Source organism: Cheilinus undulatus, linkage group 19 (assembly GCF_018320785.1).
Source record: "Cheilinus undulatus linkage group 19, ASM1832078v1, whole genome shotgun sequence".
Lineage (NCBI taxonomy): Eukaryota > Metazoa > Chordata > Actinopteri > Labriformes > Labridae > Cheilinus > Cheilinus undulatus.
The window spans coordinates 8,626,504-8,653,142 of record NC_054883.1 but is presented as its reverse complement, the minus strand read 5'-3'; the positions used below and the strand labels follow the sequence as shown (position 1 = coordinate 8,653,142).

The following is a 26,639-nucleotide window of genomic DNA, read 5'->3' as shown; positions in this document are numbered from 1 at the left end:
TTGAATGGGAGTCAATGGGACCTTTTTTTCCACAAGTGACTTGAAAGGGTAGTACATTTTAAATTGGATGCTGCACAAAACTGATAATGCATCAGATTCAATATTTTGGCTAATGTTTGACGTACCCAGGACTGATTTAAACCCCCCCAACATTAGTTATCTGGAAAATAATTAGCTGCTGTTTTGTGTGTTTTTTAGAAAAAATATGACCATCCTGTAATCTGGCATTTAAAGGGTTAAAAATCTCCAAAATGATTAAATGATTGTTAGTTTTTAGCACAGCTGAAATTGTTTAAGAGATTTATGCAAAAAAAACAGGAAAAATATCAATATGTTAAGTTTTTATAGCAGTCTTTTAGAAGTGGACGTTTTTGTCCTTAATGGCTTTAAAGGGTAGTAAATTTGTTTGACAGTGTTCCCCTGACCTATTAGAGCAACTGAAATTTTAATTTAAAAATTAGACCCAAAAGAAACTTTGTTGCAAAAAAATAGCCTTGACCATATGCACTAATACAGCTAAAATTGTGAGCAGAGAAAGAGGAAACATTTGCCCAAATGGACAAAAATATCGCTAGTGATGCCTGAGGGTTAAAACAAAACATATGCAAATAGTATTAAATAAATTAAAAGGAATGGGAGTGCCCAAAGACACTCAGCTCTAAAGTGCTATGTGCAGTCAGTACAAGAGGACAACTGAAGTCTTTTTCTTTTTTCATAAACATTCCTTACACTTTGAAGTGTGTTTTTGGTTATTTCTTCTGTTTCTTTTGCTGTGGTTTTGAAACAGTGGTCAGTATTGTTTGATGTTTACTGTTATCATATCAACATTTAAGATTCAGAAACCATGACAACCCTACTCCATATCATTTTTGTTCAATTATTATTTCTGGAATTGTTGAAAAAAGCTAATCAAACTCCCTAAAGCCTAAGGTGACACAGACCCCAATAATGCATGCAAAAACAAAACAAGGCTTATGATTACATTAGGCGAAAGATTATCGCAGCAAATGTCAGACATCTGTTGCTCTTTAAATACGTAAAACAATCAACTGGCTCTTAAAAGATCATTTCTCCTTAAATTGATTTTATCTCAACTAATGATTCAGTTAAAGCAATGATTAATTCATCTCTGTTGAAGAATTTAAAAGGCATTAACAAATCTCTTCTCTACAGGAATTTTCAATCCCTTCACATGAAACATTTGTGTTGTCTACAACTGACAGAAAATCCCTGGATTTTGACAAATTTGGTGAGTTTACAATATACTGGTGCTTAAATGGACATTATGTTATTTAATAGATGTGAAAGATGATATAATATTTAAATGGAGTTAATTTGTCTTATAAATGTCTTCACTGATAACCTATGTTTTCCTATTTTATGTCTTAAACAGCGATATTAACTGTTTGTTTTTTTTTCACACTGAGAGAAAAATGTGTTTCTTTTACAGCGGAGCTTGAGAATGAAAGCACCGTGTATTTGTTGAAGACGGAGGATCAAGCTCTGCCAGTGGCGACCCAGGAGCTCATCAGATTCACGCCTCACTATAACACATTGGTCGAGAGTGGCAAGCATGAGTACAGCACTTGTGAGGGCAAGAAGCCATTTCGTAAGTGCTTGGATTGATAATTTAAGCATATGTGAGTCATAAAGCTCCGGGTGTCACCAATCATAATTGCATCTTTTTTCTTTTCCCCAGCATATGCACTTGCTGAGCTGGTTGACAATGCTCTTTCAGCCACTGTAAAAAACAAAGGTCCCAGGACAATAGAGATCCGGATGGTTGGTTCTGCATAATGACATGTACATAGATATTTCCTTTACCTTGAGCTTTAAATGCTACTTTTTCAACTCTTCTGTCTGTTTATTAGCTCTTGGATGAAACTGCTGGAAAACCTGCAGTGATTGTTTTGGATAACGGGTGTGGGATGTCCCGAGAGGATCTCAATAACTGGGCAAAGTACAGATTTTCCAAATTCAAAAGGAAAAATGATGCAACTGGAAGGTTTGTATAAGCTACTTTGAAGCTCCAGATAAGCTGTCATGTAAGCGTTTCATTGAAAAGATTTGATTATGGTATGTCTCTTCTACAGTGAAGGCTATGTTCGGTCTGATCCTGTCCCTCGAAGTCTCAACAGTGACATATCCTACTTTGGGGTTGGAGGAAAGCATTCTGCCTTCTACATTGGAGAATCAATCAGGGTGGGTTTTATATTGATATTTATGGTTGCAGCAGACGTGAAAAGGCTAGAAAATAACAAAAAACATTTTAAAGAGGTGCACTAAAGTAACTGATGAAGTCTTTTTTGTCTTATAATACATGAAAGGTACAGTAACCTTATCACTCATGGTGGTGTTTTCTTGGTGAACATAAAATATGCTTGAGTCCCGTGACCATTAAAGGTGACATATACCCCTTTCCATCTTTAAACACCCCCCCGTGCTGCAACAGAGGAGGTATATTAGGAGTTAGATTCCTTACTCAAGCCCAAGAGCAGCCAGACCTGGTCTACATCCCAGAACTGGATCTGGCCAGGAACCTTATATCCTGTTTTATTTTTTACTTTTATTTCTTAATTTATGCCCGAGTTGTTATTTTAAGTTGGTTAGCCCAAGTAAAACCAAATCCATTTAGCTGATACATTAATGTCTATGTTAAGTTTATATTCTTTAGAGCAATAATTTGTCTTTATTAGCACTCTGATGCTTTTCCCTTTTTAATGTAACTCAGAAATTAGGGAATTATGGATTATACAACAAATAACTACAATCAGAGACTGTTTCACTAAGCTAGAAGTGAAAATCTTACCTGACAGCCTCTCTCCTCAGTGCCTCAGTCAGTAAGCGTTATTTGCAGATTCACAAGTGATGTTTTGAATTCGCTATAAATACTGAAATGATAATTCATGTGCAGTGATATGTCTGATTAAAGCTCAGTTTCCTCCATCCCTCACTCACACACTTGAAATGAGAATATTACAGGAAATTTTATTCAATCAAAAAACAGTGCTGCCCATCCCACATGCATAAAAGAGACACCGTGCAGATACGCAGATCCAACCTGGATAGAGGTGGAGAGGAAGAGAAAGAGGAACAGGAGGGAGAGGTCTGTGTTTTACCTGACATGTTTCAAAGTTTTGCCTCTACTAGGCTTTGAGAGTCTGAATCTCAGTCACACAGTGCAGAGCGTTCATCTGTTTCACATACTCTGGAGCCATTCGCTGTGTGCACAGCAAAGCTCAAGTGTGCGTACGCTACGCGGGTTCTCTGCTGAGCAAGCCAATGGGATGTCAGCTTCATGAAAATGTATTTTTGGTGGGGCAAATTAGATAATATAATAAAAACTACACTATGGTGGAGTGCCATGGTCTAAGTAATTGATGGAAACGCCGTAATGCAGTGAGGACGAGCGATGTTATGGTAATTGGCGAGCAATTATGCCCAGTTCAGGGTTAAAAAAAGCAAATGCAATTTTGATTACTAGTAAAATGAGTGAAAAGCAATGCACATTGCAGGCATCTCTAAACACACTGATAACATTCTTTATTAAAAGAAGAGAAAAGAACTGCTCTGCCGTCTGGCCTCTGTAAGTTTGATTTACCAACTGGCTACTGTTAAAGTGTATAATGGTAGCAGCTGCCTGTCCAGTATGCTGTATGCTCCCTGGGGCTGTATTAGCCTGCTACATCACATGTTTTGTTGCATCACATGTTTTGTTTTGTTGTTAGTCTTGTAATGCTGTGATTTCAGGATGTTACAGTGGACATTTGTGAAAAGAGACAAAAAATTCTCAGTGTTCCAGAGACATTGCATTCATAAGAATGGCTTGGACGGATGGGCTTACATGTGGACTGATGGAAGCATAACACGAAAACTTAAAGCCTCTGACCCTGGCTATCACCAGCATTTAGGTGTAAAAACTGTTCAACCACTTGAATCTCATTTATCCTAAAATAGGTTGTAGGATCATTTCCAAATACACAAACCAACCTGCATTAACCACACACATCTCCACCTTTTCTCACCTTGGTAACTTTATGCATAACTTAAAGGAGGAATTTCTGCACAACAAAACCCCCTACCTTTAGCTAGAACATGCCAGAGGATATTACATTATGTTGCAGTAAATAAAGGCTACCTTAGACATGCCCTTTGTGTGGCTAAATGTGCATTAGCAAAAAGTAAAGTGTCGTTCTTTGTTTGATAGATGATCAGTAGAAAAAGAGGCTCCCCAGATGTTCATGAGCTGATTCTATCCAAAGAAGATTTTGAGAAGAAAGAAAAGAACAAAGAAGATGTCTTCAGCACGTTCCTCAGAAACAGACAGGTAAGTAGACAGTTTGAACATTTATCATTATGACTAACTTCTGCTTTCTGTGAAAATGACTCTTCTGGTGTCTGTTCCTCTTCCTGCAGCCCGGCAACTTTAAACATGTGTTAAAAGATGACGAGCGTTTCCTCCATGACCTCATTCGTGAAGAAAAGACTAAAGAAAGCTTTACAGCTGTGGTCATCACCGAAGTCCAACCCGAGCATATAACCTTTATGAAAGAGAGATTTAAAATGCTGACCAGACAGCTAGCGTGAGTTCACTCTCCCATCTCACCTCATCATACTCAAAACTCTCACAAGTGCTGATGTGTTCTTTGAATGTTTTCACATTGAAACAAGTTGTTTGATCTGTTTTTCAGTCACATATACCACTATTACATCCACGGATTCAATGGAAATGACATGAGAAGCAGCTCTACAAAGCAGGATCAGTCTCAAAAAGTAGACATTCAGGTAAGGCTGCTGGTCTTAAGAGTTAAATGTTGTTGGGTTTCTACAGAAATGGGCTGCATTGTGCACAGGGATTAGCACTGTTGCCTCACAGCAGGAAGGGCGTGCATGCGTAGGTTCTCTCTGGGTACTCCGGCTTCCTCCCACCACCAAAGTCATGCTCATTGGGTTGATGGGTGACTCTAAATTGGCTGTAGGTGTAAATGTGAGCATGCCTGGTTGTCTGTCTCTATATGTCAGCCCTGCGGTTGACTGGCGAGCATTCCAGGGTGTTCCCCGCCTCTTGCTCAGTGACAACTGGGATAGGCTCAAGCCCCCCAAGCCCCCCAACGGAATAAGCGGTATAGAAAATGGATGGATGGATTTCCACAGAAATGTACAAAATACACAATTTAAAACCATTTAAAAATACTCTGTTTCTTGGAAGACATCTCACAAGCCCCACTCTGTGTCTCAGGAGGATCTGCTCTGATGTTTCCTGACAGTCGGTGTTACATGTGTTAGCTTGACAGAAGTATACTGCCACTGATTTTGGCTGTAAAGTGACATCAAGTAAAAAGGGCACATTAGCATGATTTGAAAGGAGTTTACCATCATATTTTTGGAACTCCCTGTATTTCCATTGTGGACTGAATCTTGTACAACTCCAAATGCATATGTCGAATTTGTGTAGTCACACTCTTACCTTCTGCCAGTTTGCAATAAGCTCAGCTGTCAGGGCGGAGAAATGATAGGTAAAGGACCAGAAGATGAGGTTTCATCAGAGATGGGCCAATCTGCCTTTTTCAGTTCTAGTATGATCCAATTCCAATACAATACACATGTACTGATACCTGATATTTTTCTGAATCAAAATGAAAATTCTTAATGTTTTTGGTGGTACTAGTTGTAAGGTTACAGAAAGCACTAGTAGCTTGAGATTCAAAAAAAAAAATACTTTAAAAAGTGTAATTTTGTTACCAGTGCTTTTATTTATACTTTGTGCTGACATAATTTAGAAACAGGTAGCAGCAAAAAATGAAATGATTTCAAATTAAATATTTGGATTTGTTGTTCACAGTACAAACAGCAGCAACAGCTGTACACAACCAACAGCAAACTGAATATTTAAAATAAAAGTGGGTTACTGTATAAAAAAAATAGAAATGTAGAAACAAATATCTACCAAAATGAAAACAAAACTCTTCATATATGTTTAAAAAAATATAAACATTAAACAAAACACAAAATGTCTTGGGACTAGTTTTCAAACTAAAACTTGCCATGCTACTTAAAATCATACAATTCCTGATGTTGGTGTTTACAGTGAACTCACTTGAGGAGAACAACAACTGAAGTCTCCTGTTGTGAAAGATTTGCAGGAAGTACCACTTTTTTATTTAACTTTGCTTTAGAAGCAGCAACAATCAGTTGTCAACAGTCAGCCTCACTGCCCCTCTTTATAGCTGCTCCCCTGACCTCGCAAAACGCCACAGCCTGCTTCTTTAAATCATCGTGGACTTGAAATGAGCAAGTCATGGGTGAAAACACACCTTTAAACAGTTATTTAAGCCATTGCTATACGAGTCGCTGCAGCTCGTATGAAACAAAAGACAGGTCGACAGATTACTTAATGTTGCTGTTGAGAAATAAAATCATGCAAACAATGTTAGGGAACAAATGCAGTGACATCAGATTACCTGACAATGTCCTTACAGGAAATGATGGCTTTCTCTGCAGCATCCAAAGCTCTAAGACACCTTGAAAACTTGCTGCAACTGGATCTAGTTCAGCTGAAAAATATACAACAGGTCTCAGTTTTCCCCCATAGTCTTTTCTTTTCAACAGTCAATGTGAAAGGTCTTTTGGGGTCAGGCAAACCCAAAGTGAATGCTGTTTGCAGGGCAAGTTTCATATCAGTAAATGCAGATTATGCTTCTGCTGTTCAAGTAAGTTTGTCATAAGGTCGTAGGTCTTTACCATGGATTAAAGTGCTTAAAGGGGCTTCTAAAACTGCAAAATTTGCAATGAAATTTCAGCATTTGGAGTACATCCAAAAAAGTCACCATTTGTTTTTTAGAAGAATAAATTTGTGCTAGGTATCTTAAAGTGTTGTTCCCCAATTACAAAATTCAATTTCTTCAAGCAGTCAACAGGATTCTCTAAAAAATACTCAAGGACAGAATCTGGTGCAAAAGAGCTTATTTTGAATTCAAGATGAATACAGTCATAAACCCAAGTGTGTGGCGAAAAAAAATACTGATTTTTCTATCTTCTGACCTAAGGTTTTCCTATATGTCTGACACCCTTTTTCAAAGCTGTGTCCACCCTTTTTGCCCTAAAAACCATCCCTGACCCACCCAGAACAACGGTGTCTGCTTCCCAAATTAGGGCATCAAATCATTTTCGGCAATCCGCTTCTCAAAGTTCAATGTCAGCAAGACCGTATTTTCCCTTTACATGACTCTTGTTTCTTTTCAAGTTAAAGTGCGCTGTTTTTTCCAGCTATGTCTCATTATCTTTCTTAAAACTGTCAGGTTATACTCCCTTTTTCTCTCTCTGGTTCTTATCATTATTATACAGCCTTCTGTGATTTTCTCTGTTACCACATGAACATGAACTTTACATGAACTCCTCAATATACCCATTGCTGCGCACACTGCACACTACTTTCCTTCCCCCCACTTATTTGCTGAACTTGCAGAGGACATGCAGTGGCTAAAAGTAAAATGAAGGAAATGAAGACAAGTTTGTGATGGGGAGGGGAGCAGGGTCTCCAGGAAATGGGGGGGAAATGAGGGCTGAGGTAGTGGGCAGAGACATCAACCCACTGACTGAGCACACAGGAGTGGGGTTGTGTCAAACCTATTGAAAAATAGGTTCAACGCTGCAGCAAAGTCTGGGAGATTTGTGTGTTTTTAGAATTTATGAAAGACGGAAAAAATTTGTACAGGTACAAACATTTTATAGTGTAAATACATCCTTGTATTATTTAGTCATTTGCTTTGTTTTCTGGGCTAGCCAGGTAATGAAAACGGTTTCATTGGACTTACCCATTTGGTTTATTTTTTGGGGGGCCGCCTTTATTGATTTTTTTTTTAAATAACCGTAAAACTTTCTTGGTCAGGTCACTTTGCTGGAGAAATCCAACAGACTCCCCAGTGTGATGAATCTTAGAGAGGTTGAAGATGACATGCAGACCCTGTACATAAACAGAGCTGTGGACACCTTTGAGTTCAGGGCCTCCACTCCAGACGACAGAGGCAAAGTGGAGGGACTCATTCGATATCATCCCTTCCTCTATGACCGGGAGACTTACCCTCAAGACCCTGATGCCAATCAAGGTATAGAGATTGTTGAATTATTAATGTACTGTATGACATGCAGTATGATGGGTTTGTGGTTAAATGTAGGGTTTAATTTTTGTTTTCATCTCTTGATCAGACTCTCAAGACGATGATGATGAGGGTAATGACGACATCGAGTCTGAAGTCGTACATCGGGCAAGACAGAAAAGGCCGATATTCGATTGTTTCTGGAATGGACGACTCATACCAAAAAATGGAGACTTTCAGTAAATATCTCAACTGTTTTGTTACTATTTCTAAATTTCCAAAGATTGTAAATGGCAGTAGTTCTCGGTTATAGATTTAGTACCTGTCTCTTCTTTTTATATTTGAAAATTGTGAGGAATTGCTTAAGACAGAAAAATCACTTGGGTGCTCTGTACCAGGAGTCAGATTAGAGAACTAGTACAAACCCAGTATCAGAAAATATGTTTTTGATCTTCTCCCATATTTTTATTGGCAGAAAACGGCTTTAAAACCTAAATATCAGATTTGGCAGAAATTACAGTTTCTGCTGATATTTTCTGGCAATGTATCAGCTGTACACATCAGTGGTGTCTATCATATACCAACCATAACCCTCTGAGACCAGCGTTTTCATATAAGACAAGAAGAGATATTTGTTATTCAAAATTAGATAACTTTTGAACTATATATTGAATTCACTTACTTGTTTTTTCCTCTATAAGCCCTCGGTTGTGCCATTCTAATGATGCTATCCATGCCTGCGTAGCTCTTATAGACCCTTTTTCTAGTGAACTTGGAACTTGGGTGACTTTCTGGGGTCTTTAAAGCTTAAATCCACACCAGTAGTACCAATATTGAACGTGTTCATCTATTCATAATCCATATTTTGATCGTTTCTGCAGTGAGCAGGTAATGCTGTTGCCATATTGTCTGTTTGTATACCAGAATGCATTGTGACGGGCTGCGACGACCAGTGGCAGGCTATTCCATTGTCATGTCATGCTTTGCCAAGCAGTGCATGTGCACAGACTAAGAAACTGGAGAAGAGGGGCTGAATGACTCATAATAGAGAGAAAGAGACACAGAGAGGCTGTGATTTGTCCCTCAGAGTCACTGGAGATGGGAACTGCTATGAGTAATGACTTAAATTTACAAAAGTACAAGGACTTTTTGTAAAAGTGTGGATATTTTCAAGACTCTTTGTCACAGAATGATTATTTTTACTTTTTTTGTCCTAAAGAGATGGGAGAACAAGTTTGTTAAAAAATAAAAATAAAAAAACTTAGTCATGAATATTTACTGTGGATAACTTTTAAAATTCAAGTGACATTGTAGCAGCACACATATTGTTAAAGCCCAGGTTGTCCTTACAAAAAGAATGTCTAGAGCTTGACAGTACACCACAGGGTTGATGTTTTACGAGCTTTTTAAGACAAAATGTCCAGGCAATACACAATGGCAAAAAATTGCATAGGTCTCAGAGGGTTAAACACCACTTAGATACGTAAGTGTACCATTAGTTACTGTATAGTTGGTTGCCTTCATCCTTATGCATGTGCCTTAGCTCAGATAAAAGAGCCGGTCTTTGAGATTTTGAAATCATTATGTTTTGTCTTTATGTACATTCTACACAGTGTCCTAGCTTTTTTGGAATGATGGTTCATGCTTTTCTCAAAACGCTGATTGCTTTCAGAGAATAAGGCATTTTTAGTCCTGTTAATGATCTGCTTTCTGTCTGTTACAGGTTTGAGTGGTGCACTCCTTCCAAAGGAGCTAAGTTGCCTGCAGAGTGTTACAATCGTTTTTCTGGGGTGCTTTTCACAGACGACTATTTCAGGGTTGCCACAAGCAAGCTCTACTTTGTGGACCTGGAGCTGATACTGAAAAACAAAGATATTATCTTCACCCGTGTTGTTAATGAAAAGGTGCTCGTGTACAAACACACTGGAGTTTCTTTCAGGCTCTTAAACAATTACAGCAAATTGCAACCGCACATTTACTTGACTTACTCTATACATCCTGATCTCTTAGGCTTAGAAGGCTACCATGTCAGAAACAATGAGATGACAATCGAAAATTCATCAAATTAACAATGAAATCAGTCAAGAACAGGCTTAACTCTGGGTCTTACTTCTGCAACCTTTGTAGGACTGATATAAATGAATATATCCCAGAGCAGCTGAGATTCACCATGAGAAACTACACCGAGTACACAGTCAAATATCTGTTCATTGTGGGCTTAAATCCAACCCAAAAGAAGCTTTGATCCACTTCTTTAACTATTATCAACCAGAAAGTTTTGCTGAACTTTCTTCATTTTAATGTTCACAGAACCAGAGAGTCAACATTCAGAGGGAGTTCACGCTATGGCTTCAAAACTGTCATGAGAAGCACGACAAGCAGATCAAGTTCATGGGCTACAAGGACACCATCACACGACCAGATGTGCCTACAAAGAAAAAGCAGCACCCCTGGGAGACGTTTACCTCCATCGAATGGGATGGGAAAATCTACAGCAAAGGCCAACTTGTGAGTGTTCTTTCTTGTTTCTTCTGAGTGTATTCTGTGATTCTTCTGTGTTTTTATTGATGCTCTCTGCACTTTTCCACACAGGTGAGGTCTCAGAGAACACAGCCCATTTATTATGGCACCATAGTTCAGTTTTTGCGGTATGGAATTACAGAAAAAAATGACGGAAGTGTCTTTGCCACAGGAGGAGAGGTTGAATTGGCTCTGGTAAGCAGAGGGTATTGTCTGCCTCTTTAGATTTTTTTGCACATTATTTCATTTATGTTTTTACTTATCTATCTGATTATATTGATGTTCCTATGAGGAGTTTCTAGTCGGTTATAAATGGACTGGAATTAATATGGTGACCTCTATGAGCTGAAAAGCAAAAGAGATCATTTGGATAAATATAGATTATTTCTGCAAGATATTTTTGACATGGTACTTGAACATATTGGCCTCATTCACTGGCTGTTCTCATACTCTAAAAGTGCTTTTCTTCTAACTTTATTGTGGAAAGACACATTCTGCCCATGCTAAAACAAGTTTCAGTGTTCAGGAAGTCAGATTTTTTTACTACATTGGTTAATCGTGGCTTTAATATTTTAGGGTCTTAAGAGTTTTAAAAGTTTAGATTTTTTTTTATTAACCATTACTTCTCCTTCCAGCATGTAATGTTAGATAGATTTGGGCATTTAAGGGAATATTTTCATCAAATTTATTTTGAAAATGGCTGAAAAAATCTGTTCCCTAGGAACCAAAGGCATTTCACGACAAGACCAAGATCATCGCCATTTCCAAGATCGACAGGACGGCCACTGACGAAGCCATCAAGAAACACATTGAAAATGACGCTGCAAAGTAAGTTAGCTTTTTAAGGAAGTTCTCTCATACTCCAAACATGTGATTCCACGATTAGAGTGAAAAATTCCAGTTTAACAATGTGATTAAGATATCATGCAGGGATGGGAATTTTCTGGATTGCTCTGGAATTACAAACTGTGACCTGTGTGAATGAAAATATCCATGAATAGGTTTAAAAGATCAGGGCAATTTCAGGACATTTACAGACTTTGCTGCTGTCGGCTTAAACTTTCTTCTTGATAAAGCTTATAGTTAGTACTGGCTGCAGCGTAGACCAGCCCTTAGTTATGCTGGGATCAGCTTAAACTGCTGTGGGCCTTGGCAGACTAAGTTCATGTCCATAACAGCCATAAATTTGTCCTCCATTTGTTGTTTTGTTGTTTATCTTGTCCCTCTTTCTGCATCCTTCTCTTCTTTGTTCCTGTTTCTCTCTTAAACTGCCTTACCCCTTTCCAGTCCTAGCTTCAGCAGACAGCTGTCAACATGATTCTGGTTCTGCTCAAGGTTTCTAGGGAAGGTTTTCCTCGCCACTGTAATGAAGCTAAATACTGCTAGTGCTGAGCTCATGGGGATAAGCATTGTGTCTTTGTAATATCAGAGAGTACCTGCTCACTTTATAAAGTGTCTTGAGATAACTTTGGTTATGAATGGGGCTTAGTCAAGGGTCTGCTCTCATGCTAATGTTTGAGCCGTGCTCAAATGGCCCTGCTTATGAGTAGGGCCAAAGCAGGCCAGCCCCTCCTTCAAGTGCGCCGTGCTGACGTCGAAGTGCTTGGCGGGGTCTGATTTGCTGGGGGGATTTACCCCCTCTACTACTGATAACCCCTCCATAATAAATTTTCTCCCCACAGGGGAAAAATGTTTTATCCCTGCCTCTGCTCCAGCTGTCCATAACTCTGTTACAGCGGTGTTAGCATTCACTGTATGACTTAAATATTTATGGCACAAGACCAAAACTTGAGATTTTTGTGCTCATACTGCTGTCGAATAGTTGTGCACGGCTTCTCACGCTCCTGAGTGAAATCAGGAAGGACCAGGCACAGATCTAGGAATACACCTTTTTCTGCACCCACTAATTACCAAAGTTTGACCTTGTCCCCTTCTCATAGACGATACTGGACTTAAAAAATAAAATGCTGGAGATGTTCAAAACATTTACCCCATGACAGAGTCCGTCTTTAATTCATTAACTGGCGCTAGTAAAGCATGTCATTCTCACTGCCCAATCCAAAAATATGATTGCGTTCATTTTCTGCAGACCCACAAATCAATAATAAGGAGACTGTCCTTTAACTTACATGCAGAAAAATCCTCTCATTTTGGTAATAAGCGTGAATTATTGTCTTTTTTACCTACCGTGGAAAGAGAGAGGGAGAGATGGGGAGAGAGAGGGAGAGAGAGAAAGTAAAAAGAGCAGCTTGCAGCGCTGTTGGTCACCTGTTTGATTTTTCCTTTAAAATGATGTAAAGTCATTCAGATCAGACAGTGTAGAGAGATTGAGGAGGGCTTAAAGAACTTTGTTATCAGCTCGCCCTCAAACAGGTAGCTCGGTTGTGGTAGAAAAGCAAACCCCCTGCTGCGCTTGGCTGCCGTGCCGAGTCAAACCAAGTCGAGCCACGCCGCGCCATGTAATGGAAAAGTCCCAATGGGGGAGTAGTGGATGGTTGGTAGATGACCACCATTTCCCAACAAGGCTGCGACGTCAGCAAGGAGGTGGCAGAGTCATGTTCTGGGCTGGAATCGTGAGGAGAGAGCTGGTAGGCCCCTTTAGGGTCCCTGAAGGTGTAAAAATGACCTTGGCAAACTATATAGAGTTTCTGACTGGCCACTTTCTTCCATGGTACAAAAAGAAGAACTGTGCCTTCTGTAGCAAAATTATCTTCATGCATGACTATGCACCGTCTCGTGCTGCAAAGAATACTTCTGTGTCATTGGCTACTATGGGCATGAAAGGAGAGAAACTCATGGTGTGGCCCCCATCCTTCTCTGACCTCAACCCTACTGAGAACCTTTGGAGCATCCTCAAGTGAAAGATCTATGAGGGTGGGAGGCAGTTCACATCAAAACAGCAGCTCTGGGAGGCTATTCTGACATCTTGCAAAGAAATTCAAGCAGAAACTCTCCAAAAACTCACAAGTTCAATGGATGCAAGAATAGTAAAGGTGATATCAAAGAAGGGCTCCTATGTTAACATGGAACTTGGCCTATTAAGATGTTTTTGATTGAAATAGCTTTTAATTTCAGTAAATATGACCTCCTAATGCTGCAAATTCAACAAATGACCATTTTCAGTTCTTTACAACCTATACAATCTTTTAAACTCTGTTGTGCTTAATAATGTGGAACAGTGCATTTGAGGGTTTTTTTTAATTATCATTATGAAGTTTGTTCAAAAACATTTGAATTATGCTCTAATGGCTGATGACTTAAAAAATATTCTGTCATTTGCTTTAATATTTAGGAAAATAAGAGAAAAATATCATTTGCATACTAATTTGGAACGCGGTGTAATTTTGGTGAGCCCACGTGGATTTTTGTCTGATCCCAATCACATCTGTATACCTCATCTCTGTACCTTGTCCATTGTAATTGCTGTAAATCTTACACAAATCATCGTATTTCTAATTTGCATTTAAATATTCCAGGCTTCCAGATAAACTCAGAGTGGAGTGGCCTGAAAATAACCCCTGGTCACAGAATTCTGTTTATCCAGCTGGGACCCCATTAGGTAAAAATTGGCTTGTCAGTTGTCAGTGTGTAGCAAACATTGTGGCTTCAAAAAAGGTTATTTTCTAGAGGAAGAAAAATACCAAACAAAATCCTTTTTTTTTTTTTTTTTTTTAACTTCTCTGCCATTCTAGGACCTCTCAAAGTTCATGTTCTGGACAAGAATGAAGAGTCAGTGGGCAGGATGCCAACAGTGGAAAGAGGACCTGGGAAAAAACTGAGTATTGAGCTCAAAATAGTCCACCATGGTGAGATTCAAGAAATAGTCATGTAAAACCTCTGGAAAGTTAAAGTTTGTGCAGTTGTAATGTCACTTTGTGCTATTTTCCCATTTCCAAAATAAAAGTGAGAATGTTACAGTGTTACAAGCAGGGCTTGACATTTACATGTGGCGGATAACAGAGTGACTCTAACTAGCCACTATGGCGGGTTGAATTTATCACAACTTATGCTTCATTCTGACCGTGCTCGTCTGTTAGCCGTTATAATTTAGGCTTATTACAGAGAGGCCATTCGGCACATACAAGCCTAAAATTTCCCCCCAAATAACTAAAAGGGTCTGGTCTCTTCATCTGTTTGTGTGTGACAATCACACACATACTGACACACATGCACACTGACGTGTTGGTAATGTAGACTGAAGGCTTCTTTCTGTCAAGAGAAAAGGTTTCAGAATGTTGGAGGATAAACTTGGACCTGAACTTTCTCCTTTTCCTCTCTGTCCATTCAGGATCAGGGAGATGTGTTTTATTAAGAGGAGAGCTGATGAAAGAAAATAGAGCATGTGTGTCATGTCATAGGGAGAGGAAACAACATAAGCTGGTCCCACAGAGGGCTTCAAGTCCAATCAGACATACGTGCTGCTATGCAGTGCAGAGGCAATGCATGAAGTAAAAAGAAGCTGTGTTTTGTTATTGTTGTTGTTGTTGTTGTTGTTTTTTGGTGAAAAAACAACACAGCTCTAATGACATAATAAGCAAAAGATCAGGATTTATTTTCAGTTTAATCTTCAAAATTAAGTCAGATTGATATTGTTTTTCCCTACTGTGGACAATCAGGCCGCAAGTTACAGAAAAGTTACAATAACTGTTCAGATTATTGAGAATAATCTAGTTTAAAAAGAATACCTCCATATTGTGTAACTTCACAACATTATTTCAGTGCTCATGCCTTTAAAAATTTACCTCTAAAAGTCAGTGTTTGTCCTCAGACTTAAAATATTTCAGCTCTACTTTGTTTTTGCAGTTATATTAAGCTGGGTGTGTTGTTTTAATTACTGTTTGTCCCGTTTGTCATTGTAAATTTGCTCTCCTACCTAGGTTCTGAACACCCTGAGGAGATTGCATGTTTTGTTGCCAGACACAGTGCACAGTGGGCTTTCTGGTTCAAGAAACTTGGTACCTACATCTTTATCATCTTTTTTTTTTTTTTTTTAATTCTTGGTTGCCTGGATTTTTATCTGAGCAAAATGTAAAATTTCAGCAAACTGCTTCTCTTTTGCAGAGGGACTGACAAAACTGGGGAAGTATACACTGACTCTGAAAACTACTATACAAGAAAATGAAACAGTGTTTGGAGGAAGAGAACTCCCAAGCTACAAATTCAATTTCAGCATTAAAGGTAGGGAACGTTCTGAACATTCTGGTAGTATTTCTCATCTGTTTTGACTAATCTTATCTTAAACTTGCTTGATTTTTATCTTTTTCAGAGGGAAGTGCTCACCATTTTGTTATCAGTGAATCAGTAAACGCCACCGTTCATGTAGGAGTGCCATTCATCATTCCTCTGCAGATCAAAGATGCCTTTAATCACCCAGTCACTCCTCCTCGGGATCTTGAGCCTGAACTCAAGTGCAGGTGAGTCACTAACCTGTGTTGGGAAAACCATCTCAGGCTCATTTATGCTCTACCTTTGATGTGCACATAGCCAGGAATGAAGACTTCCGTCCATACTTAGGTTTTCCTATTTCTACACATTCTTTGGAAGCTTACAGATATGGACCAAATCTCGCAATACCATCGGTAATCAAGGGGAAGGTGTTGGGTAGTGAAGCCAGCAGTTCAAGCTAGACCAGCAAACACAATGTAGGAGAATACTTTAGAAAATGGCAGAGGTTTTCAGAATACTTTATTTAAGTTGTTGGGGACAAAGATCTTCTACAGAACAGCTGAGCAGAGATCAGGCGACAGGAGTATGTCATTTAACCAGCAGTGAATAAGCCTTGTGTGAGACAGCACCCACTGAGGGAGTAATTTTTAACACTGATCATAGCAGGCATACAAGTATATTATTTGTGATGGTCGCCTAAAACATCTTGATGTTTTTTTGTAGGTAGAGCATAGATGAGCCTTTACTGTTGTTTCAGAAAATTTTAATGTACAAACAGACATATCTGTGACATGCTAATGCTTGCATTAAAATGACCATAAAACTTTAAGTGTCCAATTAAAATGATTATTTTTACTATTATTCAGTGAGCTGGAGCTGAGTTACGAGAAAGTGGACACCCGTGGGACCACCTTCAACATCAGAGGTGTCAAAGCAATAGGAAAGGTTCAGAATTACCAACATTCAAAGGTTCGTACTTTCAGAAGACACCTGTTTGCCTTTCTGCTTTAAGGTTGATTGATTATTAATGTCAGAAAAATTCCTTTCATCCACCTCTGACCGGTGGTGCCAGTGTAGAAAAATGACAAGAGAATGAGCTGTCTTTGAAGACTTTACTCGCAAGGGATTGAGCAGTTTACAGTCATAAGATGCAACTTCCTCCCAATCAGAGGAAAGATGTGTGAACACAGTAATACACGGATGCACGGTTACAGTTTTTTTGTGAGTGGGCGTATACTTAAGTCAGCATAGACTGTACTAAGCAGATATTAGAGAAGAATAAGCAGCCCTCCTTTTAGGGAGTTTGAGAAGAGAAAGTCTTCACTTTGATTTAACAGGTTGAACGTCCTTGAATCCGCAGCCTCCCTGTCTCAAAGTACCTCCTTGGTTGCATTCCTTCATCCAGGCACATTTTCTTTTCTCACACATAACAGCAACTACACAAATCTACATGCAGTTTTACACAAACACTTGGGGTGCTAAGAGCAAAGTTCATCATCTGGAGGTTGTCAACCTTTTGTGCTAACAGGATTAAGATGAGATTCTTCTGCAAAAGCACACAGCTGGTGTCATAACAAAGCAGTAGTGTAAAACATCAGAAATAACTTCTACTTACATGGTAATAAAACACATAATAATGTAGATTATAATGGTATTTTCATTACATTTAATGTGGATTATTGAAAGGCTGCATTGAAAACTTGATTCTAATTGGCCAGTCATGTTTAGCATTGGCGGGTTATTCCTAGGTAAATCACTATTAAGAAGAATGAACCGTTACTGAGAGAAGCTGGCAAGTGTGAGGGACACAGCTCTAATTGCAGACTAAATATTAGCATAAAGCTAGCTGGTTTACAAACCCTCCAAGGAGGAGAAAAAAGAAGAGGTTACCATGGCAACCACTCGGGTCATGACCTGACCAAAGATTGTTTTTGTTTTAACCCAACAAAAAGTCCATCCTGCAGCCATGGGTGATTTAAAATCACTTTTTAAGATGCAAGTAATGTTGCTCTTTGTATCTGCACATCTGTGTACAGCTCAAAGGGTTAGATGGGCTCGCTGCGCTGATACAGCATTTTTTGAGGTGACAGGAGACTTTTATTGCCTTTGCATCTCATCTTACTGACTCCAACTTGTGTTCATCTGTAAGGTGAGTCACAACAGACCGTTTATTGACTGGATTCTGATGATTTCCGCCATTTATTGAGGAGAGACGTGAGCAAACTGCCGTGCTGTGAAAAGAAGTTTAGTTTTTAAGATGACGTCATAAAGCTGATAGGACGCTCTGTCCCGTATCCAGGGGCGGTTGCACATATCATCCTAACTGTGCCAGAGTCCACTTAAATCGCACCCGAAACCACCTCCCCAACTGGGCCCAGGTTTCGTTTGCATTCACACTCACCAAAACGAACCGGACTTCAGGCTCAAGTGTACTTGGATCCTGGACCAGGCCCCTAGTGTGAAACCCACCTAAAACTTTCCACTTCTTGCCCCTGATGAACTCCTTTGTTGTATTGGCAGTGATTTTTTAGGTCATTGTCTTGCTGCACAAAGAAGGATCTCCAAATCATTTTGGCTGCATCGTTCTTTAAATTTGCAGACAGAATGTTTCTGTAGACTTCTGAGTTCATTTTGCTGCTGCCATCATGTGTTACATCATAAGTGAAGATTAATGAGCCGCCCACAAGAACCCATGCTAGCCCAAGCCATGACATTACCTCTACTGTGTTTCACAGATGAGCTTGTATGTTTGGGATCATGAGCAGATCCTTTCTTTCTCCAAACTTTAGTCTTTCCATCACTTTGGTAAAGGTTCATCTTTGTCCCATCAGTATGTAAAACTTTGTTTAGAAGGTTTGAGGGTGATCTCTGTACATTTTGGCAAATTCCAGCCTGGCTTTCCTGTTCTTCTTGCTAATAAGTGGTTTGTATCTTCTGGTGTAGCCTCTGTACTTTTGTTCATGAAGTCTTCTTGAACAGTAGATGATGATACCTTCACTCCTGTCCTCTGGAGGTTGTTGCTGATGTCACTAACAGTTGTTTTAGGGTCTTTCTTTACAGCTCTCTTTCAGCTCTCACAGTGTTTCCGTCATCAGCTGCTGCTGTTTTCCTCGGTCTACCCGTTTGATGTCCATTACTGACCACACCAGTGGTTTCTTTCTTCTTCAGGACATTCCAAATGGTTGTGGCCATGGCCAATGTTTGTGTAATGGCTCTGATGGATTTCCCATCTTCTCTCAGCTTCACAATCGCTTGTTTTTCACTCATAGACAGCTCTCTGGTTTTCATGTTGGTTATACCTCCAACTATAAATGCAGTCTCTAAAGGCAAAACCCAAATCTGAAACTGAGTGTAGGCATTCAGCGCTATTTATTGTGTGAATAATCAATGTAATAGGACACACCTGGGCAACAAAACACACCTGTCAGTCACATGTTCCAATACTTTTGCTCACGGAAAATGGGTGGGTACAAACAGTGAGTGCTAGCTTCAAAGTGCTTCATCGGATCCGGACGTAAATACCTGGAAATAAAAGCTAAAATTTTGGGGAATGAAGAACACCTCAACTGACCAAATAGTATCAAGTACTGACACAGCCTTATTATAATATTTGTAATCAGCCAAATAGACCAAAGATTTTTGGGCCTCTATTTTATGTTTGCCTTAAAAGTCCTTATTTTATGTCCTTCCTTTTGTCTTTCTTTTTCTGCAGACATACGATCTAAAAGTCATCCTGCCTGGCCTGACAGAAAAAACACAGAGTTTCAAAATCGGTCTTCTTCCAGGTGAGACCGCATTTCAAATTTATTTGACTGTTATTCCATCCCAATCTATGTAACATAAATACAGAGGATCAAAACTGGATTACTGAAAACCAGTGTGCTAAGAAGTCAACAAACTAGGAATGCATGATATTATCGGCATGATAATGGTGACAACAAATATGAATATTTCTGCTGATATTAATAGCCCATATACGAGCTATACATATAGGCAGTATCGATCATATATCAGCTTTAAATGTTGGTAAAATATACAGATCTACCATCAGGGATAGGTGGTTTCCTTGGGCGCCACACTTTAGAGGTACCCACTGTGAGCCCTGAACATTTTGAATGAAGCCCAAATGTGAAATCCTGTGAGCAGGATGTAAAGTGTCTTACACAATACAAAGGACATTCTTTCTGTATATGTTCTTGTGAAGCTCTGAATGGATGGGAGAGAGGCCACCTTGGTCCCCCTCAACACTCCCTGCAGAGTCCTTTTCTTTTAGTGGGTTTTTTTTTTTGGTTTTTGCTGGAAGCACTACAGCTGCTGTACCAGGAAGTAATGCAGCTCCTTTGAACACTCTGTTGTGCTCTTAAAGAAAGTGGTAAGGGTGGTGGCAGGGCAAGTGCATCCTCTGCTGCACTTTCTTTGCCATTTTAGAGGAGGTAGAAATGACTACTCACAAATGTACAGGATAAAATGAGACTAATGTTGCTGATGTGGCCCAAAAAACATCAAAAACTAGAAGTTCATCACATTTTTTAAACTTGAACTCTTTATTGATCAAATTAAGCCATTGGAATTGGTAAAGTTTCATTTATTTATTTCTGTGTCCTGTTATGTACAAAAAAAACAAGGGAAAGGGAAAGTAGGTGCATTAATAATATTCATGGACAAATTTTGTGCTCTGATTTGTTTTAACATGAAGGTGAACCTATCTGGCTCACTACATCCAAGCATCTTTAATACAAGTACAACACTTTTCATTTCTGCCTTCAAAATAAAAGCACTAGTTGTCATACTGGTTGTAAAGGGAAACTTGATATTCACAGGACAGAAAATTCAGTATTCAACTGATGTAATATGGATAGCAAACGTGATTATGCTGTTCGGATGCACTGTCAGCAATACTATTTGCTCTTGTTGCCAAATCAATCAGAACAACTAGAGTGTATCTTGTGTAGTCATTTTTTTGAATGTCTACTGATAAACACTGCTTCTCCTCCGACTTCTGCATGAACAAGCAGCAAAAGTAGCTTAGGAGACATATCAGTCATAGTGTAGAGGAAGAAGAAGGATAGTAGCAACAACTTTATAGCATTTCTATTATTCCTATAAGGTACAATAACATCCTGAAAACTGAACAGTTTCCTTTTTTTCAGGCAATCCTCATTCTCTCCATGTGAAGCCAGAAGATGAACCAATCACAGTTGAGAATGGACTCACTGTCAAGTTTGATCTGGAAGTTCATGATGAGGCAGGAAATGTCACAGCTAACCCAAAGCAGATCGTTCACTGCCTGGTAAACGAAAAACTCTGCTGTGTGTGAGAGATAATAACTTAACCTTGGAATTCTTTTCAAACAAGCCATGGGAAACTTGACATCTGGTTTTAAAGTGACATGCTGAAAGTGTGCTGACTGTTTGAGCTAATGTTGTTCAAAGACGATGCCAACCTTGAGCTATATTTTGTACTTGTTATACAAGTTTGTCTTGTTTACCAGTAAGAACAAACTCCACATCAGGGCAATCAAAACAATGCCATCTTAGTCATCATCTTTTATGAAAGAAGAGAAAACAACAGAGCCTGACACTCCTTGACACAAACCAAACTGTTCATTTCAGTCTTAGACAAGCCCCAACTAGATCTCTGTTTGCCTTTTTGTAACATATTTGTCATTTTATTTGTCAAAACCTGTTTCAAAATAACAACATTTTATGCAGAGTGTCAAGATCATTTGGCTTCAAGTTATTTTTTTCTCCTCTGCAATTAAACAATGTTAACTAAAAATTAAATGTTTACCCATATCCAGCAGTACCAAGACTGCTCCTCCACATCAGCTCAGAAATGTCCACTCACTTTAACAAAAAGCAGCAAAGATAAAGTTATTTTCTGGTAGATTTGTTAGTAAATCTAGTAAATGTTGCCATTATTTTCAAATTATTGTCCATAGACAATAAGGTGACCAACTTCATTTATGGAACTTTATTAAGAAAAACACAACAATCCTCTTAAGAAGAAGAATAGCATCAGCTCTGGAGATTGGCCAGCCAGCTTTCTTCTGCACATCTTTTCTTCAAATATCATCCGAAGTGTCAGGGCTAGAGGTTGCATCATTTTGAAGGACTGAGGATGGCCCTGGCCCTGTCAGCAAACTCACAGATAGATGCAGACCTTTTCTATTTTGCACACATAAGGTTATTAAATCTATTAAGAAATTATTTCTCTCATAGCCTGTAGGCTCTATCACTGACTTCGACACTGTGCACATTGGTCTCCTTGCTGAATGTGCAGGAAGAGTCTGCTGTAGGGGGCTGGGTGTGTAACAGAGAAATGCAGCTGCTGTAGTTGGCATGCTTCGATCTTTGTTCAGCTTTTTAAGCCCTGAGTACGTTGCACAAACTGTAGACAGGTCTCATAATTGGCGATTTAAATTTCAGATTGAAGAAATGATTTTTTATGGATTATTTTGCATGTATCATTGTGTGGGCACTGCACACATTATGCAGATATTTCTGGGGGAAATTGTTCCCTTTGTAATCAGTATATCTTATTACAAAAAGAGTGGCGGCCTCATGCAGAAAAAAATGATGAGATGAAAGTTGGTGGTTATTGCTCTTAGTATTTATAAGATACTAAGGTTAAAATGACCTAATTTTTATGATCATGGACATAAAAAAGTTCTAGTGCATCCTCTGGTCAGGTCACATCAGAGGGGTATTTTGGCTTCAGTTCAGCAGAGAATAGCTGTCAATTTTAAAATACAATCAGTAGTTTCAACATTGTGCTAGGTGGTTATGTCTAATCCTCAGTACGTCGCATCACTGTGATCTCTCACATTATGATGTGCAAAATTATTTGCAAATATGTCACCTTTTTAACCTAATCTCATCTTCGTGTGCATGCATGTGTATATTTGTCTGTTTTCTAGATTCCTGATCTTCCATTGACGGCCACTGACTGCAGTAGCACAGGATTAGGGCAGCTTGAGACCAAGCCCATAAACGTGACAATGATCAATGGAGAACCACAGACATTCAAAGCTACATTTGAGATGCCTGTAAGTAGAGAAACAACAGCACAAAGTAACATCCTCTGATCTGTAAAAGAATCATAAAATAAAATATTTCTGAAAAGAAAAAAATAAGTAAAGAAACAAAAGAGCTCTTTGTGTGTTAAATTGTAGAATATGATGTCATACCCATCTTACTTACTTTGAAATTCTTGTTTTTAATGGAATAAGGATTAATAAATGGAGGCAAATAAATATTTAATGAACAACAAAGACTGAAGAGGAAACACAGAATAAGAGCGATGATAGAGGCGAGATGAGTAGGGCCACTGAACTCAAGTTTTAGCATCAAAGTGGTTATGACTCCACACTAGCAAGTAACCAGTGCAAACTTAAACATCCCAGTTTTGATTGTTGTGACGTGGTGATACAGTGAAAAGTGACCTTATTTCAGTTCTAGTATAGCCTTAGTATGATATTTATTTATTATATATATTAAGCATCAGGATAACATCTAATGTGAGGCAGAGAAAGATGATGGTAGCGTCACACTCAAACCTGACAGTGTCTGAATGAGAAGAGATAGTTGTAGACTGATGTCACTATGAGCAGTATTAATGATTGTAGGCCAACTGTCAAAAACAAATTATTACCTTTGGCTCGGACCTCACTGACAACATTGCCTCCCTCCACAAAAACAGCGCTTTTCAAAAGTGTCACACATAATTCTGCAAATCAAAATAAGCAAACCAAAAAAGCTCATCATTAACCAAAAATGAAAGAGAAGAATCACATCGGCTGCAACAATTAAAACAGCAGGATTAGATCTTCCTCTGCTGACTGCAGTGACGCTGATATTTTGCTATTCCACTATCAGCAGATCGTGTAGGATGCTGTCCCTCAGATAGTTTGAAAAGTTTGTGTTGCCATCACATACTAATCTAATTACTCTAAAATAATCATTTGTCTATGCCCTGTTTTTTAGGGTTTTTTTTTTTTTTTTTTTAGAAAAAGCCAAAGCAGGTCCACATAACCAAGACAGACTTTTTTCCATTTTCAGACTTGAGCACCTGCTCCTTTGAATTGCAGTGGGGGAGGGTATGAACATAGAAGTGCAAAGAGCAGACTCTACACTTAGCCAAATACAATGGTCTTTATGCTGCTCACAGGAGTCCTGATGGGGAGGATGGCATAAGTATCTACATTGTGCCTCCTTGGTTGTATTTCTTCTAACTATGCTCTTTTGTTCTCAAATTAAACTTTGTTTCCCTCTGGTAGCAACAACAACAAGCCAGGTGGTGTCTTTTACGTGAATATAACATGACAAGGATACAGAGGTACAGATTCTTACGGACAAAATGTGATGCTGACTTTGGACCTAACTAATTACTTTCTTGTCACATTGATATTACTGTTTTCTCCATCACACCATTCACATGCTGTTTTTGTATCCTGTGAGCACACAGTTTTGTTCTACAAGGGTCTTATAGAATCATAAGACTGTTAGGTTACACAAGAAAATATATGAAAACATAAATTAATATGATGACATAAATGAAAAGATTTGTATGGGAATATAAATGAATTAAGTTTTCCATTACAGTTGACTCATTCTATTCCACAGTTTCTGATTGTCCTATTTCATATTCCTAACTCTAAGGGATTTTCTTCAAACTATGTATCACTGTTCACCCGGAATTTATCAGCTAGGCCTATTAGATTTTAGAGGTCAAAGAAATTGGGACTCATGTTCAAACTGTTCAAACTTGGTTATAAATTGATGTAATCAATAAATTGGGTTTTGGAAAATCAAGATTTTAACATTTGAAGGATCAGGATCTTCTCTTAAACTTTACTGCATTATACCAAAAGTAAATGCTACTGTTAGAAGTCAGATTCAGATTTAAGAAAAAATTCCTCTTAAGCAAAGAAAGGCATCCTGCTCAGTTTTTATAATCAACCATTTCACTCATTGTGAACCCTTTTTCAGAAATTAAAATTAGGGATTCACAATATTATTTGACAGATTACGGTGTCGGCAGATATAAAAATTTCTGCCAAAATTTACATCCAATATTTTGGCTTTGAATATCCGCATATAACGACTTTTACTTTTGCCTCTGTATACTAATAAATTAGTGGAGTTTTTAGGCTAGACCTAAGTCACTTTAGGTCTTTTTCTTTATTTTTCCTCATTGTTTAAACTTTATAGTGTGTTTTAGGGACTGAAGTCTGTTTCTTTGCTGATCCTCAAACCTTAAAAGTGTGTTGGAGTTTTAGTTCTGGAAACATATTTAAATATTGGGATTGTTATCAGTATTGGCTGAAAGGAATCTGTAAATAACTCCGATACCATGGATTCCTAATTAAAATTAAATACAGTTTTGGTCTGCATAGCAAAATTTTTGTCTGACACTGATTCAGTAGCAGAGGTAACAGAAAAACACAAATACAGAAATAATCAATACTCTTGATCAGATGATCTTGTTTACTCGCACAGATCATGGAGAAACACCAGCATTATGGCTTGGATGTGCTTTCCGTGTAGACTGATGCAGAATCATGACACTGAAACATCTGGTGCATTTATACCTACCGCCAGCTTCCTACTCGCCGCAAATCGATATTCACCTAAAGCTAGGGGGGTAGTGTCTTCAAATATCACACCTGTAGCATGTGTTAAAGGAACTTGTAGAGGAAGAATTATTGTTCACAATAAAGAGACCCACAGAGAGGAGCTTCTGTGTTTACTCTTGTTGCTTATCAAAAAAAACAGGAGAGGAGATCCATCAAGAGAGGCCGGACAAGGAGGAGTACATATAACATATTTGTGTGGTCAGTGCGAGGGATAGATGAGGAAGTACACTATTCTTCTTCCTTTTCTACTAAGTGTGTTATATTTCAAGCCAGGAATGTTTAATCATCTGGCTGTCTCTATGATCCTTCAAGAAACTTAAAGTTCTTCAAAATCAGCCATCTTGACGTCTGGTGCATCAGCGTTTGTCACAATTACTGAGATGTACGCAGCCAGGTGTAACATCCCCACACAGGACCCCTGCGAAGGGGCGTGTATTTTACGTCATATTTGATGCACAGACACTCATGACTCTGCGGATGCGTCAGGCATTAAACAGGTTTTACTTTAGTCTGTTTCTTACACAGATAAAAACTGTCAGAGCCTGAGTGTTGATGTAAATAACCCTCATTATGCACTTTTTAGGACAAGTTAATAACTCACTTTCCCCCTGTACAGGAAGTTCTGTTAACTTGTAATACATTTTATGCTTAAATAAAGGAAACCTGAGTAGTTTCTTTTGCATTTAGAAAAATAAAATAAGGTCAATAATTGTAAATAAAGTTTGGTGTGAAAACATCAGAGATTCCACTTTTACACCATATCGTTCAGCCCTTGTTCATACCTTTCTTGTAAATGTGATATCTCAAGACTGCTCCCTTTTTATATACCTACAAGAGTGTTTTGAAGATGTTTGACCCAAGTTTGTTCAATATTTTGCATGCCCTTAAAGATGGCCTCTTTCATTAAATCTATATTGGTGTCTTCTTGTTTTCTCCAAAGAGTAAGAAAAACGTTGCAGCGGTGGTGCGGGAGGTAAAGGTGGTTCCCAGCAGAAGAGTCTCGAGGATGGAGCTCTGCAGTGAGGATGATGAGAAGCTGGTGCTGAGGAACAAGGAAAAGATCGAGTGGTTGGCTGGGAGCACGTTGGGGGACTTGTTCTACAAACTGTATGACGAGGCGGGTAGGGAAGTACCGCTTTCTGCAGAAATAGCTGCGAAGATCAAGGTGTGTCTGATAATTATAAAGAATTTTCTCTTTGGTGTACTGTGTGTTTTTCTAT

The 26,639-nt window shown here is 38.7% G+C and overlaps 1 protein-coding gene across 1 annotated transcript in view; it reads left to right on the top strand.

The window, feature by feature from the left end:
• The window catches only part of smchd1 (structural maintenance of chromosomes flexible hinge domain containing 1), a 52,712-nt gene that overhangs the window by 1,944 nt on the left and 24,129 nt on the right, over positions 1-26,639 (top strand). Inside the window, exons 2-25 of the mRNA XM_041813832.1 lie at positions 1,174-1,249; positions 1,451-1,609; positions 1,700-1,782; positions 1,872-2,005; positions 2,094-2,202; positions 4,208-4,327; positions 4,417-4,583; positions 4,692-4,785; positions 7,889-8,105; positions 8,206-8,335; positions 9,820-10,000; positions 10,407-10,604; positions 10,689-10,811; positions 11,338-11,444; positions 14,093-14,175; positions 14,309-14,422; positions 15,494-15,571; positions 15,678-15,794; positions 15,883-16,030; positions 16,649-16,751; positions 19,495-19,567; positions 20,933-21,072; positions 22,702-22,830; positions 26,360-26,584. Coding sequence (XP_041669766.1) covers positions 1,174-1,249; positions 1,451-1,609; positions 1,700-1,782; positions 1,872-2,005; positions 2,094-2,202; positions 4,208-4,327; positions 4,417-4,583; positions 4,692-4,785; positions 7,889-8,105; positions 8,206-8,335; positions 9,820-10,000; positions 10,407-10,604; positions 10,689-10,811; positions 11,338-11,444; positions 14,093-14,175; positions 14,309-14,422; positions 15,494-15,571; positions 15,678-15,794; positions 15,883-16,030; positions 16,649-16,751; positions 19,495-19,567; positions 20,933-21,072; positions 22,702-22,830; positions 26,360-26,584 — 3,108 coding nt within the window. The remainder of the gene's footprint in view (positions 1-1,173; positions 1,250-1,450; positions 1,610-1,699; positions 1,783-1,871; positions 2,006-2,093; positions 2,203-4,207; positions 4,328-4,416; positions 4,584-4,691; positions 4,786-7,888; positions 8,106-8,205; positions 8,336-9,819; positions 10,001-10,406; positions 10,605-10,688; positions 10,812-11,337; positions 11,445-14,092; positions 14,176-14,308; positions 14,423-15,493; positions 15,572-15,677; positions 15,795-15,882; positions 16,031-16,648; positions 16,752-19,494; positions 19,568-20,932; positions 21,073-22,701; positions 22,831-26,359; positions 26,585-26,639) is intronic.